Source organism: Anoplopoma fimbria, chromosome 4, assembly GCF_027596085.1.
Source record: "Anoplopoma fimbria isolate UVic2021 breed Golden Eagle Sablefish chromosome 4, Afim_UVic_2022, whole genome shotgun sequence".
NCBI lineage: Eukaryota > Metazoa > Chordata > Actinopteri > Perciformes > Anoplopomatidae > Anoplopoma > Anoplopoma fimbria.
The window spans coordinates 5,327,563-5,346,835 of record NC_072452.1 but is presented as its reverse complement, the minus strand read 5'-3'; the positions used below and the strand labels follow the sequence as shown (position 1 = coordinate 5,346,835).

General features: G+C 41.0%; 2 protein-coding genes across 4 annotated transcripts; both read right to left on the bottom strand.

Annotated features, from left to right (window-relative positions):
- Nucleotides 1-1,458: 1,458 nt before the first annotated feature.
- Nucleotides 1,459-8,794, bottom strand: igbp1 (immunoglobulin (CD79A) binding protein 1). Its single transcript, XM_054597491.1, has 3 exons — nt 8,277-8,794; nt 2,799-3,131; nt 1,459-2,281 (listed from the first exon to the last, which is right to left on the bottom strand). The coding sequence occupies exons 1-3, from the start codon at nt 8,787-8,789 to the stop codon at nt 2,009-2,011; spliced, it is 1,119 nt and encodes a 372-aa protein (XP_054453466.1). The 5' UTR covers nt 8,790-8,794; the 3' UTR covers nt 1,459-2,008.
- Nucleotides 8,795-9,678: 884 nt separating this feature from the next.
- On the bottom strand, nt 9,679-18,597 carry magt1 (magnesium transporter 1). 3 transcript variants are annotated; one of them, XR_008531180.1, is made up of 11 exons: nt 18,388-18,536; nt 14,902-15,071; nt 14,707-14,824; nt 14,445-14,585; nt 14,203-14,343; nt 13,312-13,401; nt 13,151-13,214; nt 12,853-12,927; nt 12,291-12,381; nt 11,923-12,193; nt 9,679-11,833 (listed from the first exon to the last, which is right to left on the bottom strand). XR_008531180.1 is itself a non-coding variant. In XM_054597629.1 (10 exons), exons 2-10 carry the CDS (start codon nt 15,063-15,065, stop codon nt 12,178-12,180), a joined length of 900 nt encoding a protein of 299 aa, XP_054453604.1. In that variant the 5' UTR covers nt 15,066-15,071; nt 18,564-18,597; the 3' UTR covers nt 9,679-12,177. The 3 variants fall into 3 exon arrangements, 2 of the variants coding, with proteins under 2 accessions (XP_054453604.1, XP_054453603.1); XM_054597629.1 differs by lacking the exon at nt 18,388-18,536 and adding an exon at nt 18,564-18,597 and having other exon boundaries at nt 9,679-12,193; XM_054597628.1 differs by having other exon boundaries at nt 9,679-12,193.
- Nucleotides 18,598-19,273: the final 676 nt, after the last annotated feature.

Genomic DNA, 19,273 nt, shown 5'->3' with positions numbered 1-19,273 from the left:
AACAAATTAACCAAAGAAATGTATCAATCCCCGTGGCTGTTGCCTAGCAACATCAATGTGCTGTTTTTGACTTGACCGCATGGTTTACAGTGCTTTCATTCCAGGTCTTTCTGAAGATCTGCACAAGTGGTCCTTGGCTCTTGGACAACTCTTCTGATAATTCTTTTCACTCCTCTGTCGGAAATCTTGCGAGGAGCACCTGGTCGTGGCCGGTTTATGGTGAAATTATGTTCTTTCCACTTCCGGATTATGGCCCCAACAGAGCTCACTGGAACATTCAGAAGTTTAGAAATCCTTCTGTAACCAATGCCATCAGTATGTTTTGCAACAATAAGGTTGTGAAGGTCTTGAGAGAGCTCTTTGCTTTTACCCATCATGAGATGTTTCTTGTGTGACACCTTGGTAATGAGACACCTTTTTATAGGCCATCAGTTGGGACTGAACCAGCTGATATTAAATAACACTGACAAGAGGCAGGATTGCTTTCTAATTACTGATAGATTTGAAATGGTGTCTTGGCTTTCCATGCCTTTTTCCCCGGTGTCATTCCATTTTATTACACATAACTTAATTTCTGTTTGGTTTGTATGGATGGATTACTTGGGTTGTTACCGACATCTGGTGAAAATTTCATGTCAATAGCACCTTTAGAAATATATTTATTGAGAAAAATGGTGACGTGTTCAATACTTATTTTACCCGCTGTATATATATATATATATATATATACACCGTTATATGGATATATATATATATATATATATATATTACACCGTTATATGGATATATATATATATATATATATATATTACATCATTATATGGAGTAACACTAACTGAAATATGAACATGAAGCAGAAGGGCTGGTTACTCTCCTCTTCCCTTAGAATGACTCACATGAATACAGTGCACAGCTTCACCGTTATATGGAGATAACGGTGTAATATATATATATATATATATATGTAATATATATTACACCGTTATCTGGAGTAACACTCAAACCCACGTCTGAACTAAAACCTGGGATCTACCGGCTCTGTGTCAACAGTTTGTGTCCCTTTCATTTTAGAACATATCCATATTTTCTATGTACAAAGCCAGTTCCTTAAATAAATGGTTAGATGCAAGAGAACTTGACTGGCCCACAACCCACTGCAGGTTGAAGGCAGAAGCGAAGCCAGATCTGGGTCTTTCTGGGACGGGCTGGTTGCTGTGGAGTATTTAGAAGAACTATATAAGATGGCTAATCTTCTCTCTGATGGTCTCGTTAAGTGATGTCCTATAAAGTCATCTGGACTGAATTGAGAGTTCTAAGTTCCTCTCAATAACTTTAACTAAAACAGATGGTCTTTTAGAACCACTGTTGATCTTCAGGTCATTGATTACTTAAATAGAGGAATGTTTCTGAGATCTGAAACCTGATGTGAACACATTACTACAGATGGAAAGAAACCAATTGTTTAAAAACATTTTTATTTCTTGGAGTTTTCCTTTCCTGTAAAAATATTAAATATTTTTGATGACTCTTCTTTGTTAAAATGTATCCAATCAAATAAACTTTTGGGGCAACCAGCTAATCTCACCCACCATAAAAAACCACACGTTACTGTTAGCTAGTGGCTAGTTAGAAAAGCTGTAGATACGCCACACACACAGATTTCCTTACTACATGGTTTGTTGAGTCTCTTTATTTCCCGATGACAGTTTTAGGGGAAAACACACTACAGAGCAGAAACAATGGCGTCATGGCTGGCCTCCTTCATCCAGCCATATTGAAGATTTCTATTAAGACTCACTGAAAAACATGATACCAACCCAACCTTGTAAATGACTAACAGTAACATCAGTAAATCCGCTGTAGTGTTGATGAACTCATCAGGGTTGGTTTGGCAACGCTGTGGTGTGTTTCTTGGTTTTTGGTGACCTTCTCATACCAACAGTCTTGAGGATCAGAATTGCGAGGAACGTCCGTCCACTTCCCGGACTGATCGGAATAGAAATGAAAACTAGCCCATGTTGTGGCGGTTTCCATAACCTCTGCGATGAGTGTCTTTCCAGACATCCCAGTTTCTGGCTCTCAGCAGAGACTCCTCATCATCGTTTTCGGCCTTCTTCTCTTTATCCTCTTCTTCCCTCTCCTTTGCATCAACGTCCTCATCCACGACGACCCTGCTGGGAATCCCCTGGTCAGGCATAGCTCCGCGCTTCCTGTGCTGCTCATACCAGTCGTCTACTGTCATGGTGGCGAGGCTGGGGTAACCGGCCCCGAACACTTTAGCCTGTGGATTGAACCAACACATTCTGTCAAACATTGGTGGACGGCCTGTTAAGGAAACTACAACCGGTGGAAATGTACTGTTATAATGAAACTATCCACAGAGGTCCCACTTTAGTGCTCTCTGCCCTTTAATCATCATTTCAGCTCCCTCACCTGTTTACCACCTCACCTGCTTCACCTTCCAGGTTCCTGCTTTTCTGTGATGCTGAGGAGTTGTTCTCACTTATTCAGTTTCTTTGAATAGGGTAATTGTACTCATAGTTAGATGCTTTAGGCACAATTAACTTGGCTGACTGTCAGTGATTCTTCCATCACGTCTATTGCTGCAGAGATATTTTGATTTATCAACATGACGGTATCGGTTTATACATATTTGACTGGCTGTATGATAAGTCTAGCTCTACTCTATATATTCTACTTCTGCAATCCCCATCAGCTCTTCTTGATAGTTTTGTCAGTGTTCTGCTTCACATGGCTGGTTCAGTACCGGCTGGCCCGTCTCCCATCCAAAGTCTCACCTGTACGGCGTCCTTGGTGAGAATGAAGGGCTTCATGGGAGGCCTGGCTGGCTGAGCTGGCTGATTGGCGGCGTGCTGCTTCAGACCATCCATCTTCTCCAGTATCTCCACCTCCTGGTCAATGCTCTCTATTTCCTCCAGGCACACAGTGACCCATCTCCGGACATTCAGAAGGTAGAAATCTCTGCTGACCTCGTCGTCAGCCTGTCCGCTTTCCACAGCTTCCCGTACATCTGACAGTCTGGCCTCCAGCTCCTTCCTCTGGCGGTACCGCTCGATCTTAGCTTGTCTTTGAGCTGCCATGGAAACCAGGTCTGGTGCGCAGGGTTTAGGCTGAAACAAGAGGCACCCATCACAAGTTATGGATCACATTTGTAAGGCACTGTTTTGTTAATATTTCCTTGTCACTCAAACAGCCATATCCCTTTACTTTAGTTCTGCTCTGCTCATAGTCAGCTGGGGTTTAGCTGTAAGGCTACTGTTATATGAACTGAACACTTCCTGCATGACCTTCACAATAAAAGTGTTTTAATAAGCAGACAGTGACAAAGATGAATGAAAACAAAGTCAGCACATATTCTCAAAGGTCACTTGAAGGGGGTTAAGCAAGGGTATTATGGGAAGGGGGGCTTGAGCTCAATTAAGTAGTTGTTTTTAATTTCATAATTAATGTTTAATGTATAATGTATCATTTTTAACTATTTTGCCTCTAGATTTCACCTTGGTGCCCATTACCTTTAATTATTTCAAGAATGCACAAGTAAATTGTATGTAAAATATGACTGCTGAATAAAAATATTTGAAACAAAAGATCACTTTCAAAGATGATCCAATGAAAGATTGACGTTTTGATAGGAGTTGAACAACGCAAGGGTATAATAGATTTGAATACATCTCTGACATACCGCTTTAGCAGTATCCCCGTTGACGTTTCTTTGAGTTTTTCTTTATACGATGTGAGGTAAAGCCCTCTGAGCCAAATTTGTGTTTTGTGATATTGGACTATACAAAAAAAGAGACTGATGAAGCACAGTAACGTGAGAGTGGAGAACTGGGACATATTGTTTGTCCACTTAGTTCGTTTCAGCCAACCTTCAGTCACCTGCTTAACACAGTTGCTTTCCATTACTCACATCTCAGTATACACAGAGTTGGTCATTTATGAGGTACACATGGCTAAAACTTTCATGGCCAAAATTTTTGTCAATTTGAAAGACACATTTTTAAATGAAATCTTAAATGAAATATAGATCTGGAACTTTGAAAAAGAATCTAGCAATAATCCGAGACAAACTAAGATTCAGTTTATCAGCTAACATTAAAATAAATAACTTGTTCTATGCATGAGTTGAATGTTACTTCTTCATAACATTAGCTCACATAGCATTATGTTAGCAATCCTTTTTGTTGTTATTTGCTGATATATACAAGTTATATGTGGTCCACTTAGCAAGTTGTATGTTACATATGCATGTTGAACATGTGTGTACGGCTGGTTGATTCACTTGCTTTTTACCACTCTCGTTCATTTACGACTACATACACAAGAGAGCCTCAGTGCTATGTTTTGCTTTGCTGAAAGAAGTGGCGGTGCAGTATCAAATGCACTTACGTGCATCGATGGAAATGCTGCACAAACCAGAGATGTTTTTGCCCGACCTCTTTGATGTCCACCATAGGTAGGCCAGGAGTTCAAGACTTACCCACCCAGCTTTTCTCGGGCCCTTAGAGTGCCCATCAAGAAACGTAGCATCAGCAGACTTCTCAAGCGATCAGGCCATTGACACTTTTGGCCCAATGCTGAAGCATTCAAAGATGCTGGAGGAAACCAGTATTCTCAGGCATTAGCAACAGGTGCCATCAGACCGCTCATTCTGCCAATATAGAATGTTCCTGTTTAGAGAGAATTTTCCCAGGTGACGCTGCTGCAAGACGACACAAGAAATCCCACGGGACAACGGTTCCTCTCCAGCCTCGTGGATGTGCGCTTTGGCCTTAGCAGGTATGGATGGACGTCCACTACTCTTAAACTTCCCCGGTGGTTGTTGGCTAGGTTTGATTCCTCCATGTATTAGCCAGCTGACCTGGCTTGCAGTGACCGTACATAGTTCTTCAAGTTAAGACATTCTGGAACTTCAAGAGAAGGTTAAGGTAAGGGAATATTTATGTACTGTAGCTTTGTTTGTGCATGTATGTGTGTGAGAGGTGGAGGATATGTATGGAAGACTGAAAAAAATAAGAAAAAGGACTCAACAAATAAATTAATTGGGCATTAAATGCAACAAAAAAGTATTACAACCAAATGTAGGCATTAAGTTATTTAAATGTGCCATAAGTTGATATTTCTTGTTCAGTTTGCTTCTTTATGTATTTACCTTTGTATTAATGATCCTACTTAATTATTTTTCCATTGAACTGATTAATCTTTAAATCTATTTATTTCTGTATTCTTTTTGCTTTAAATTTTTCTCTCATTATTTTCTTTTACATTTCTTAAAATATAAGTATATGTATCATTTTCTCAATGAATTAATGCCTCTGTTTAAGGTTTAATATGCTTCTTGGTTCATTTAATTCCATATTCATTTATTATGGTTCATTCTAACACACAACCTTACGCTGTGTGATAGAATGAACCATAGAAGAAGAAGAAGCAGTAGCTGTGACTCAAAGTGTAGAATCCACAACCTTACGCTGTGTGGATTCTACACTTTGAGTCACAGCTACTGCTTCTTCTTCTGTGGTTCATTCTTGTTCTATGGTTCATTCTTCTTCTTCTGTGGTTCATTCTTCTTCTGTGGTTCATTCTTCTTCCATGGTTCATCTTCTGTGGTTCATTCTTCTTCTTCTGTGGTTCATTCTTCTTCTGTGGTTCATTCTAACACACAAATAGCGACAGGGGGTTCATCCCAAGTCTCTTAAATTGCCTCCTCGATTCCCTCACTTGCGTCGTTTCCTTGCGTCTTAGTCCCGCCCACCAGGGATGCATGGAGAGATGCAAGGAAACCAATCGAGGAGAGAGGAGACGAGGAAATGTGTTTTAAGAGACATGAGACGTCCTTTCCTCTGAAGCGTCACGTGAAGTGACGTCTGTTCCTGATGACGACACCACTGAACACATGATCACTGTACTAATATTAATAAAGACACAAAGTAATCATCACTGTACTAATAATAATAATGACACAAAGTAATCATCACTGTACTAATATTAATAAAGACACAAAGTAATCATCACTGTACTAATATTAATAATGACACAAAGTAATCATCACTGTACTAATATTAATAATGACACAAAGTAATCATCACTGTATTAATATTAATAATGAAACACAGTAATCATCACTGTACTAATATTAATAATGAAACACAGTCATCATCACTGTACTAATATTAATAATGACACAAAGTAATCATCACTGTACTAATATTAATAATGACACAAAGTCATCATCACTGTACTAATATTAATAATGAAACACAGTCATCATCACTGTACTAATATTAATAATGAAACACAGTAATCATCACTGTACTAATATTAATAATGACACACAGTAATCATCACTGTACTAATATTAATAATGAAACACAGTAATCATCACTGTACTAATATTAATAATGAAACAAAGTCATCATCACTGTACTAATATTAATAATGAAACACAGTCATCATCACTGTACTAATATTAATAATGACACAAAGTCATCATCACTGTACTAATATTAATAATGAAACACAGTCATCATCACTGTACTAATATTAATAATGAAACAGTCATCATCACTGTACTAATATTAATAATGAAACACACTAATCATCACTGTACTAATATTAATAATGAAACAAAGTAATCATCACTGTACTAATATTAATAATGAAACACTAATATTAATAATGAAACACAGTTATCATCACTGTACTAATATTAATAATGAAACAAAGTCATCATCACTGCCAGAGTAGAAATGTATTTCTATCTGCAGCCCGTTACCTGTTTAACAAACTGCACTGAGTATTTATACTGTGTTCTCAGTATTTATACTGTGTTCTCAGTATTTATACTATGTTCTTAGTATTTTTTACTGTGTTTGTGTCCTGCTCATAAGGACCGATTTCTACCAGCGGAATGCGTTTGTCTTATTTATGAATTATTAACGTCTGTATGTTTTGAAATTGGGATTGTGATGTCATTATTAAATAATCCAGAATATGATTATGGTTTCTCCTAAACACTTGAATTAATTGATTAGGCTCAATGTTTCGGGGTAAATTGGAATTACATAACTCATCAACCGACACTCAGGAATTATCAGCCTCATATGAATGAATGGAAATGAAGATAAATGATGTAAAAGTGTTTCTACTGACAGACAGACAGACTCGCCAACTCTCTAACTCTCTCCAACTCTATAACTCTCTTTAACTCTCTCTAACTCTCTCTAACTCTCTTTAACTTTAATCCATTCAGTGTGTGATCTGTCTTCACTCTGGTATTAATCTCCAGTGATGATGAGTTATAATCAGATCAGAACGATCGGCTGCAGCGTCCAATCAGATAACAGATGAACGATGAGGGGGCGTGTCGGCCCTCACAACACTTCCTGGAAGGAAGCTCTCGTGCATCCTGGCTCCACAGTGATGATTACTTTGTGTCATTATTAATATCAGTACAGTGATGATGACTTTGTTTCATTATTAATATTAGTAGTGATGATTACTTTGTCATTATTAATATTAGTACAGTGATGATTACTGTGTTTCATTATTAATATTAGTACAGTGATGATTACTTTGTTTCATTATTAATATTAGTAGTGATGATTACTTTGTCATTATTAATATTAGTACAGTGATGATTACTGTGTTTCATTATTAATATCAGTACAGTGATGATTACTGTTTCATTATTAATATCAGTACAGTGATGATTACTTTGTTTCATTATTAATATTAGTACAGTGATGGTTACTGTGTTTCATTATTAATATTAGTACAGTGATGATTACTTTGTTTCATTATTAATATTAGTACAGTGATGATTACTGTGTTTCATTATTAATATCAGTACAGTGATGATTACTGTTTCATTATTAATATCAGTACAGTGATGATTACTGTTTCATTATTAATATCAGTACAGTGATCATGTGATCAGTGGTGTCGTCATCAGGAACAGCCCTCTGAGGCAAATTTGTAATTTGTGATTCTGGGCTATACAAAATAAACTGAATTGAATTGAACTTCATCACGTGACTCTTCAGAGTAAAGGACGTCTCGTCTCTTAAAACACGTCTCCTCGTGTCCTCTCTCCTCGCCTGGTTTCCTTGGTCTCTCCCTGGTGGGCGGGACTAGGACGCAAGTGAAGCAATGGAGGAGGCCATTTAAGAGACCTACATGCACCCCATTCACCTGCCAGCGACGGACTGGTTAGTCACATGACATGTGCTGACGTCACGTGTGTGGTCACTGACCTGGGCAGCGGACGCTTCCTCGGGACTTCCGGTGTCGGCCCTGTCTCGCGGCAGGTTAAAGGGTGAGACGTCGTAGTCTTTGCAGCGCTTCAGGAAGCCCATGAAGTGAGCCCGGGCCGCCCGCACCACCTGCAGCCGCCGCTCCCTGCCGGTCTGCTTCAGGCCCAGGGCCCCGAGCAGCGCGGGCAGCAGCAGGTACTTCAGGTCGGCCGTGGCCAGCTCCTCCAGGCCCTCGTTACGGCTGAACAGGTCCAGCAGGGCCAGCCGGGAGGACGCCTCCTCCAGCAGCCCGAGGCCTCGCTTCACCCGGGCCTGCAGGCCGGTGGAGGCCAGCGGCTCGTCCGTCCGCTCCACCTCCTCCAGCGTGCTCCAGCCCCGCTGCAGCAGCTCCGGCAGCCTGCACGGCTCCAGGGAGCCGCCGTCCTCTCTGTTTTCATGCTCCGCCATCTTGTCGTGGCTTCCGGGGTCCGTCTTCTTCGTGTGTTTATCGAGTAGTTCTGGCTCCAGGACCATCACTGCCCCCACAGGCCAAGCACAGAAACAACACCCACACGCCATAACTACTTACCTATGTCTAAAACCAGATCTCATCCCCACTGAGAGCACGTTAAGGCCCTTTATTATGTGAAATCATCTCAGATCACATCCCCACTGAGAGCACGTTAAGGCCCTTTATTATGAGAAATCATCATCTCAGATCACATACCCACTGAGAGCACGTTAAGGCCCTTTAATATGTGAAATCACATCCCCACTGAGAGCACGTTAAGGCCCTTTATTATGTGAAATCATCTCAGATCACATCCCCACTGAGAGCACGTTAAGGCACTTTAATATGTGAAATCATCTCAGATCACATCAAGGCCCTTCATTATGTGAAATCATCTCAGATCACATCCCCACTGAGAGCACGTTAAGGCCCTTCATTATGTGAAATCATCTCAGATCACATCCCCACTGAGAGCACGTTAAGGCCCTTTATTATGTGAAATCATCTCAGATCACATCCCCACTGAGAGCACGTTAAGGCACTTTAATATGTGAAATCATCTCAGATCACATCCCCACTGAGAGCACGTTAAGGCACTTTAATATGTGAAATCATCATCTCAGATCACATATTCTCTCCAGATACAACCCTATAAAGCAACCAGACATTCAGAGCACTTGTTTTTTTACACAACCGATTAGTATACTAATGAATGAGTTTGCACATTTCGCATGATGTATACATCCTCTGGGCTTAAGGCCATTTTTACTTCTTAATAAGGGACAACAATCATCTTTTCACAACAGGAAGTGTGAATAGTTAATGTTCCATCTGCTCCAATTCCATTTTAACACAACAGTTACAGGTGAGAAGAAAAAGAGGTTAATTATACTAAATGCATGTAAAAAATGAATTATTGGCAAGTGCCTTGATAAATCCCAAAACAACTCAAAGGGCCAGTGAGGAGCATTTTGGGGGATCTATTAGCAGAAATGGAATATAGCATTCATTACTGTTTTCAATAGTGTATATTCACCTGAAAGTAAGAATCGTTTTGCTTTTGTTAGCTTAAAATGAGTCCTTCATAGCTACATAGGGAGCGGGTCCTCCTTACAGCAGCCCAGAAGGTTCAAACCAAAAACTGTCTCTTTCACGCTTTTGAAACTGCGGAACGTGATCCACCGAATGAAAAACCGTGGTAACGCCAGTCGCTGTCTGAGTTCTGTTTCTCCAAAAGTATTGTTATGATGTAACGATGGCCTCTGAGCGAGGAGAACAGCGTTACCACGGTTCTGCACTCAGCGGCTCTCGTTAATGCAGTCTTGGAAAGGGAGGAGCGAGAGGAGGGGTCGTACAGATCCCTGCAATCTGAACCGCATCGCTAGATACCAGCAAATGCTACACACTGTCCCTTTAACTATAGAAGTGGTGCTTTGATAAAAAATACACTCTTTATTTTATAATTCTTCATTCATCAGTTTTTTCTACAAATTGCAATTTCTCATTTGGAAAATGAACTGGGCGGCTGGTAAACTTTATGAATCCCTCCACCTGAATTCCAAATAGGTTTGTACCAAATCCTGAGGGTTTCATTAAAACGACAGGAAAAAAATAAATAAACGGGGTAAGGAATAATTTCATCAGATTTGCACCCCCACGTAGTAGCCATTCATTTGAATCCTGTGACGTCTCACTCTGTTCCGTCCTACACTGACCCTCGCTGAGCCAAGTAGTTAATAATTGAACTAGTTCCAGTTCAGACTGCCCTTAAGATTTATTAAAACAATTTGACAATGAATCATTAATATTCAGTACATAAGACATGTCAACAAACCCCCCAGTGGCTCAGCAGTGTAAGGCACATAGCGCATAGAGTAGCAGAGTGGGTGAAGCTGCAGGATTTTGCCCACTGAAAATCTTTTCTTTAAGAGATTACCTCAGTTTTAATCAACACAGAAGCAGACGACTACATGATGATGGGAAAGCTCATTTTGTTGCTCACTCTTGTTTGTATAGCAAGACCATCACAAAACCAAAAAATAATTGTCATTTTCCCCCTTTTGTTAGATTTTCTTTCTCAAAAGGAGAACAAGTAGATTAACGCCTTATTTTTAAGCTAATTTTGGTTCGCAATGCATAGACAGTAAAGAGCAATGGGAGTTTCTGAGTACTAATCGTCTCATTTTTGCCTCTGGACTCACTGAACAGTTAATCAAACCATTCGCACAATAGTTGCTTTACTCCTGAATCAGAATATTCAGGCTGATTTACATCCTAAAAGGAACAGAGCACTCTGGACATAACATCAGCATGTCAGTACTGGTTTGGAGCCTGCTGATCAGATGTTCATTAGTGCATCTATGGAGTTCTCAAGTTTTTATATACTCATTGACTCTAAGCCTGTTTGATTTGCATTACTGTTTCCAAGTGGAAAATAGAACTCTATCATACATATATATTTATTTTTACACTGCAACTAGCCAATCACTGCCAAGAAATGAACAAACACAACTGTAAGTGCTTAGAAAGGGTTCTAGAAAGAATTATATATGTTGGTACTAATTAACGGTAAAATGTACAGTGGTCAATTGGTATATTTGATTATTATTTCTGGCGTCACTTAGAGTCGTTCATCCAGTGCACAGCTCAGCTGAACAAGAGTTTCCATGTGCTTGTATAATCCTGGTGAGCATACAATTCAACATAAATGGAGAATAAAGTTTCCAGTAATCAATACATATTTGATTGTGTTTAAATGGAACTCCATAATCAACAATTGCTTCTAAACACCACAGAATCTATTTTAACTATTTAGATTGGTTGAAAAATTCAACAAATGAGTGGATACTTATTTTGTGTACAATCGCAGATATTTTCCCTACATTTAATAACATATGTTGTTCTTTCATGAAAACGTCCTAGGACATTAATAGGATATTCAAAGACCCGCGTTACCCAAATGAAACCCTGGTTGACTGAAATAACTGCTTCCACTTTGCTACTCCATAAATATCATCTCCTGGTTCAAGTTCAGCCACACACAAATAAACAGAACAGTCCCCAGGGCCTGTTGAAAAGAGAAAGATACAGACTGAGATTAATGTCCAGGAGGAGCTGGACTAGAAAACTATTCCAAAGTTCTAATGTAGAAAACACCTTTTGGCACCAGACAGTTTAGAATGCACACCGGTGATGGCTCTGTTGTTGGCAAATGACTTGCTTGCTGAGTCTTTGTATAGGAAGGCACAGTGTGTATGTACGTGTGCTAACACACACACACTTTAGGCTCAACAGATTAGAAGACAAAGATAGGGAAATGTGGCGTTGCTGTGGCAGCACCCTGCTGGTTGACAGCACTGTGGGGAGCTTCCTGTTCATACTTGCTGTGAAGTTGGAGGTCACTGGTCAGCATTAACTCATCAGGAAGCTGCAGAAGAAAAGAAGAACGTTTAGCCAACAGGAGACAAGGCATTACCTTAGCTAATGGCAGCAGGTGAATCAAGATTGTGTCTCTCTATCCCTACCTGTATGGGTATCCATGGTACTTTGCTCTGAAAATGGACAGCAGCCAGCTGAAGAACAACATCACCAGACCAATACCTGCTACACACATAACTGACACACACACACACACACACACGTCAGTTTTGTATACAGTATGTTTGGCTTTTGTATACATTTGCCTTTTGTACTAAGTCCAATCTTCTCATCATTAATAGCTTGGTTTACCAAAATATCCTAAAAGTACATTGAGCAACATAAGTTTTACTTCCCAGTCATTTCCGCACATGGAGATTTGAAAAACAAAAGCCGTCTTTATGCTAACGGCGAATTGATGACAGAATGCGTCCAGTCATACATCCTTTCATGACATTTCATGAGTTTATCTTGATATTTTAACATGGAGGGACTGTCGCCTTCACCACACACGCAGGAATACATTGGTATGGTGGCCTGTTGGAGAGTTTTGACATGTCGCCTAAACTGTTCCAGTAATAATTTTGACATTTCAACATGATCTAGAGTAGCTGATGAAAATAAGAACAATCAGTGTGTGTGTGTGTGTGTGTGTGTGTGTACACATACTCTTCCTCTTTCCGATGTCAATGTCAGAGGTAGCGGCCTCACACAGTAGCACCATTCCCATGGTAACAGCAGCATCTGACAGCAGGGTCAAGGTTTGGACAACAAATGCATGTGATGGCTGGTACAAGTGTACACAACCCACTAGATTATTCTACTGTAGACTATAGATTGTGCTTTAAAATGAACAATAGAAGAGAGCTAGAGGACTGAGAACAATGTAACAAGATCAGAGCCGACACTCTGGGTCTGATCCACTAAGGATTAGTTTAGCTTGTAAAAGTGTGAGTATGCAGGATACTGAAGAGGAGCACGATGTGCGTCTCAGCCACAAACTGGGCCTGACTGCTGCCGTGGATGTAACTCTGAAAACACACACACAGTTAAATACCATTCTGATAGTAGGTGCACATATAACAATGTGAACGAGAATATAATGGGAATAATGTGTTTCTGTCTTACCACTTGACCGGTGCTGGGGTTCTTGTGTGCATAAGGTGGTCCTCTGATGTGGTTCCACATCTGGCCTGAAGTCATGATCAGGACAAAGCACTAAAAACACAAAAAAAACCAAGAAAGACATTTTTATCATCAGGGTATATTCATTTATAGAAACTGGGGGGGTTGTAACGAGATTTTTACATCCAGAAACATGACACTCTGTTGTCAGGCCACTCATCTTTTTTGTTTTAAAAATCAGGCCTTGCTGTTGTCATTGCCTTTACCCTTCTTAAACCAGCTACCCATAAGGTCAGCACTACAGACCCTGCTGTAGTAAAATTAGAAGTTCTCTAAAAGTACTCTGGCGCTTTGAAACACTACCTGTCTCGTCCACAGGGGCCACCAAAGTCAACACAAAGGGAAAGTTCATTGAAGTAGCTTTAAGTTAGAACCTTCAAATTTTCTTGGGGGATGACCCCCAAACCAAATATCTCTTGGTATCTTTTATTCACGTTAGAAAATAGGAATGTAATAATAATTTCTAATACAGGCACATGACCAGACAGACATGTGAATGAGGTGACTTACTACTGTACTGGCACTTTACTTCAGGCACTGCTTATCATCCATGTTAACACTTTCAACGGAGATACTGGAAAACTCTGCCTCTCTCTAACGCTCTGTTTGTTTGTGTCCCACAAGCATGTGTGCCTCTAGCTCTCTGGCTGAAACACTTTAAGGTCGGAGCAGTCTACTTCCCACTCTTAAAGGCATGGTGGACAATAATCTCTATGTATTCATCTGTGTGTGTGTGTGTGTGTGTGTGTGTGTGTGTGTGTGTGTGTGTGTGTGTGTGTGTGTGTGTGTGTGTGTGTGTGTGTGTGTGTGTGTGTGTGTGTTGGCTGTTGTTACCAGTGCAGAGAAGGCCCAGACATTCTTGTTAAAGAGAAACTCCAAATTGTGTCTTCTCAAATACGCCAGTCCTCCAATCACAGCCAGGAGGAAGCCCAGCAGGAGAGGCCCTGCGTAGTTGGGAGGACGAATGACACGGATCTGAAAAAAACAGACAAACACGACTATAGTCAGCAGAGGGTCCCATCATCCTAGGGTTTGAGTGTGATTGTTAGGTGATGGATCACATTATGCTACGTTACCTGCACATCAGTCCTGTCTGCCACCCATCTGGCCAGCTGCTCAGCGGCAAAGCCTCTGACCTGCAGCTCATAGGTATCAGTCTTGCGAGGTTTCCCTTTGGACGGGAAGTGGAGAAAGGTCGGAGCAGAATTCATACCCAGCTGCAACACAAACACAGAAAATACATTTACATTACATTACAGTCATTTAGCAGACGCTTTTATCCAAAGCGACTTACAATCAGTAGTATATTACATATATCATAACAAGGAGATGTCTCACCATCTGAAAGACGTCTGATCCTTCATCAAAATCGACACATGCAAAGAAGACTTTGTTGGTGAAGGCAGACGAATAACGCCAGGAGTTAGCCAGCACCTGGAACTCCTCATCAGCTTGTCTGAAAAGAAAAGACGCATTTTCAATTCCCTGTTACGAATTCAAATAACGGCAAAGCCTACTGCTCGTGCTTCTTACTTGCAGACCCCGCACTGTCTCTGTGGCTGCAGCGCCGTGAACATGATGACCACCGAGTAGTTCCTGGGAGGAGCCTTGACAAAGCGACGAAACTTATCTCCATTCATCCTGATTACTGAACGCTTGGAGGCCCACTCCATCATCTGAGTCACCTTCTCTGACATCAGAGTCTACACAGGACACAGAGAAAAAGACAGCTGCTGGTGTTAAGACGCAAAAACAGGTAGAACAGAGGAGAAAGGCTGAGTGTGAGACTAACAACCTTATACAGTACTTTGGAACGGGGTGCACATTTCATCCAACAACAAACAATATAAACTGAGCTGTGGTGTAAAATACATTCAAACCCCTATGAAATCATATTCATATCCACATAGTAAACTCATCCCGGGCATAACATTTGGAGGCGAGCTGGTTTGCAGATATAAAAATCACAGCAACAATCCATTGATTCACATAAGTGGCATTAGATTCAAATAAGTTATTAAGGACATGTGCATGGGGAGTAATAAATAATAAAGTCTGGCAACCTGTGTGTAAAACACGGTCAGGCCTGATCATCTTTGCAACAAGACCTCCTGTAAAGCTGACACAATGAAAGTCATGTGGACACGCTGTTATACCAAGTAGTAGTTTGCCTCTCTAAATCATGTGATGATCCTCACAATCTGGAAAATATGAATGACTGCTGGTAAGAGTAATGGTGTTTAAGTCGTATTCCTGATGTAGACTGGCCTTGTTTTCTATTGGATGCCTTGCTCTGAAAAAGTTTCCCTTCCTGAATATTCAAACATTGGGGTCGGGTTCCCAGTGTTATATTCCATGCAGTTGATGACTAACTTTTATAAATGTGACTTATATTTACTTCACTTATGTAATAAAAACAGTTAAATGCAACAAACTTATTGAGAAGAAAAAACGAGAGCATGTTAGTGGAGCTCTAGTAGCGATAAACGCTTGAAGGTGTATACAAAGAGGGCTCACCTGTGTACTATGTGCTCTGTTGGACGTTAGCTACGCTACAAAGAGGGCTCACCTGTGTACTATGTGATCTGTTGGACGTTAGCTAAGCTACAAAGAGGGCTCACCTGTGTACCATGTGCTCTGTTGGACGTTAGCTACGCTACAAAGAGGGCTCACCTGTGTACTATGTGATCTGTTGGACGTTAGCTAAGCTACAAAGAGGGCTCACCTGTGTACCATGTGCTCTGTTGGACCTTAGCTACGCTACAAAGAGGGCTCACCTGTGTACCGTACTATGTGTGCTCTGTTGGACGTTAGCTAAGCTACAAAGAGGGCTCACCTGTGTACTATGTGATCTGTTGGACGTTAGCTAAGCTACAAAGAGGGCTCACCTGTGTACCATGTGCTCTGTTGGACCTTAGCTAAGCTACAAAGAGGGCTCACCTGTGTACTATGTGCTCTGTTGGACCTTAGCCATGTTAGCTACGCTACAAAGAGGGCTCACCTGTGTACTATGTGCTCTGTTACGTTATGCTACAAAGAGTGCTCACCTGTATGTGGTTGGCTGTTAGCTAAGCTACAAAGAGGGCTCACCTGTGTACTAAGCTAGCTAAACAAAGAGGGCTCACCTGTGTACTATGTGCTCTGTTGTTGGACCTGTGTTAGCTAGCTACAAAGAGGGCTCACCTGTGTACCATGTGCTCTGTTGGACGTTAGCTAAGCTACAAAGAGGGCTCACCTGTGTACCATGTGCTCTGTTGGACGTTAGCTAAGCTACAAAGAGGGCTCACCTGTGTACTATGTGCTCTGTTGGAAAGCTACAAAGAGGGCTCACCTGTGTACTATGTTGGACGTTAGCTGTTACAAAGAGGGCTCACCTGTGTTATGTGCTCTGTTGGACGTTAGCTAAGCTACAAAGAGGGCTCACCTGTGTACTATGTGCTCTGTTGGACGTTAGCTAAGCTACAAAGAGGGCTCACCTGTGTACTATGTGCTCTGTTGGACCTTAGCTAAGCTACAAAGAGGGCTCACCTGTGTACTATGCTCTGTTGCTCTGTTGGACCTGTGTAGCTGGACCTTAGCTAATACAAAGAGGGCTCACCTGTGTACTATGTGCTCTGTTGGACGTTAGCTAAGCTACAAAGAGGGCTCACCTGTGTACTATGTTGTTATCTAAGCTACAAAGAGGGCTTGTACTATGACTCTGTTGTTAGCTAAGCTACAAAGAGGGCTCACCTGTGTACTATGTGCTCTGTTGGACGTTAGCTAAGCTACAAAGAGGGCTCACCTGTGTACTATGTGCTCTGTTGGACCTTAGCTAGCTACAAAGAGGGCTCACCTGTGTACTATGTGCTCTGTTGCTAAGCTACAAAGAGGGCTCACCTGTGCTCTGTTGGACGCTAATACAAAGAGGGCTCACCTGTGTACCATGTGCTCTGTTGGACGTTAGCTACGCTACAAAGAGGGCTCACCTGTGTACTATGTTGGACGTTAGCTAAGCTACAAAGAGGGCTCACCTGTGTACTATGTGCTCTGTTGGACCTTAGAAGCTACAAAGAGGGCTCAGCTATGTGCTCTAAGCTACACTACAAAGAGGGCTCACCTGTGTACTATGTGCTCTGTTGGACGTTAGCTAAGCTACAAAGAGGGCTCACCTGTGTACTATGTGCTCTGTTGGACCTTAGCTAAGCTACAAAGAGGGCTCACCTGTGTACTATGTGCTCTGTTGGACGTTAGCTACGCTACAAAGAGGGCTCACCTGTGTACTATGTTGGACGTTAGCTAAGCTACAAAGAGGGCTCACCTGTGTACTATGTTGGACGTTAGCTAAGCTACAAAGAGGGCTCACCTGTGTACTATGTGCTCTGTTGGACGTTAGCTACACTACAAAGAGGGCTCACCTGTGTACTATGTGCTCTGTTGGACGTTAGCTAAGCTACAAAGAGGGCTCACCTGTGTACTATGTGCTCTGTTGGACCTTAGCTAAGCTATAAAGAGGGCTCACCTGTGTACTATGTGCTCTGTTGGACGTTAGCTACACTACAAAGAGGGCTCACCTGTGTACCATGTGCTCTGTTGGACCTTAGCTACGCTAACGCTACGTGAAGGGGTCTCTCTGGTCCCCTCTCTGTCTCAGACTCGTGGTCTAAGGGGACCCGGTCCAACAGGTCTACATCAGTACCATCACCTTGGTAGCGTAAGTGAGGGCAGAATGTCGTGAGTAGAAAACGCATGAACTACTTTACGTTAGTGCCGTAGGACCACACGTTATCGTTAGCTCCCTTCTGGTTCGCTGTTAGCTTAGCTGTTAGCTCGGCTGTTAGCTCCCTTCTGGTTCGCTGTTAGCTCGGCTGTTAGCTGTTAGCTTAGCTGTTAGCTCGGCTGTTAGCTCAGCTGTTAGCTCCCTTCTGGTTCGCTGTTAGCTCGGCTGTTAGCTTAGCTGTTAGCTCGGCTGTTAGCTTAGCATTAAGGTGGCTCGGACCACAGACCGCTGTGGAGGCAGCTCCTCTTCTACCTCTTTACCTCTTTCTTCTTCTGGCAGTCCGCGGGGCCACAGCAGAGAACACAGAGCAGGACCAGCGAGGACAAGAGCCGACCAGACATGCTGCACACCGCTATACACTTATATATGCACACCGCTACACACATACACTTATATATACACATATACACATTCACTTATATACAAATACACACACCTCCTGTCAGCTTCCTATTGGTCACCTTTCAGCCAATCACAGTCCATTGTGACTCCCCTTCCTTATGCTTTTTTTGCTTTCAACTTTATTGAGAACATTTAGCACACCGACTATTTCACTATATAGTGAACTGTTATGTTTTCATTATATAGTGAACTATTATGTTTACATTATATAGTGAACTATTATGTTTACATTATATAGTGAACTGTTATGTTTTCATTATATAGTGAACTATTATGTTTTCATTATATAGTGAACTGTTATGTTTTCATTATATAGTGAACTGTTATGTTTTCATTATATAGTGAACTATTATGTTTTCATTATATAGTGAACTATTATGTTTTCATTATATAGTGAACTATTATGTTTACATTATATAGTGAACTATTATGTTTTCATTATATAGTGAACTGTTATGTTTACATTATATAGTGAACTATTATGTTTTCATTATATAGTGAACTATTATGTTTTCATTATATAGTGAACTGTTATGTTTACATTATATAGTGAACTATTATGTTTTCATTATATAGTGAACTATTATGTTTTCATTATATAGTGAACTATTATGTTTACATTATATAGTGAACTATTATGTTTTCATTATATAGTGAACTATTATGTTTACATTATATAGTGAACTATTGTGTTTACACTATATAGTGAACTATTATGTTTTCATTATATAGTGAACTATTATG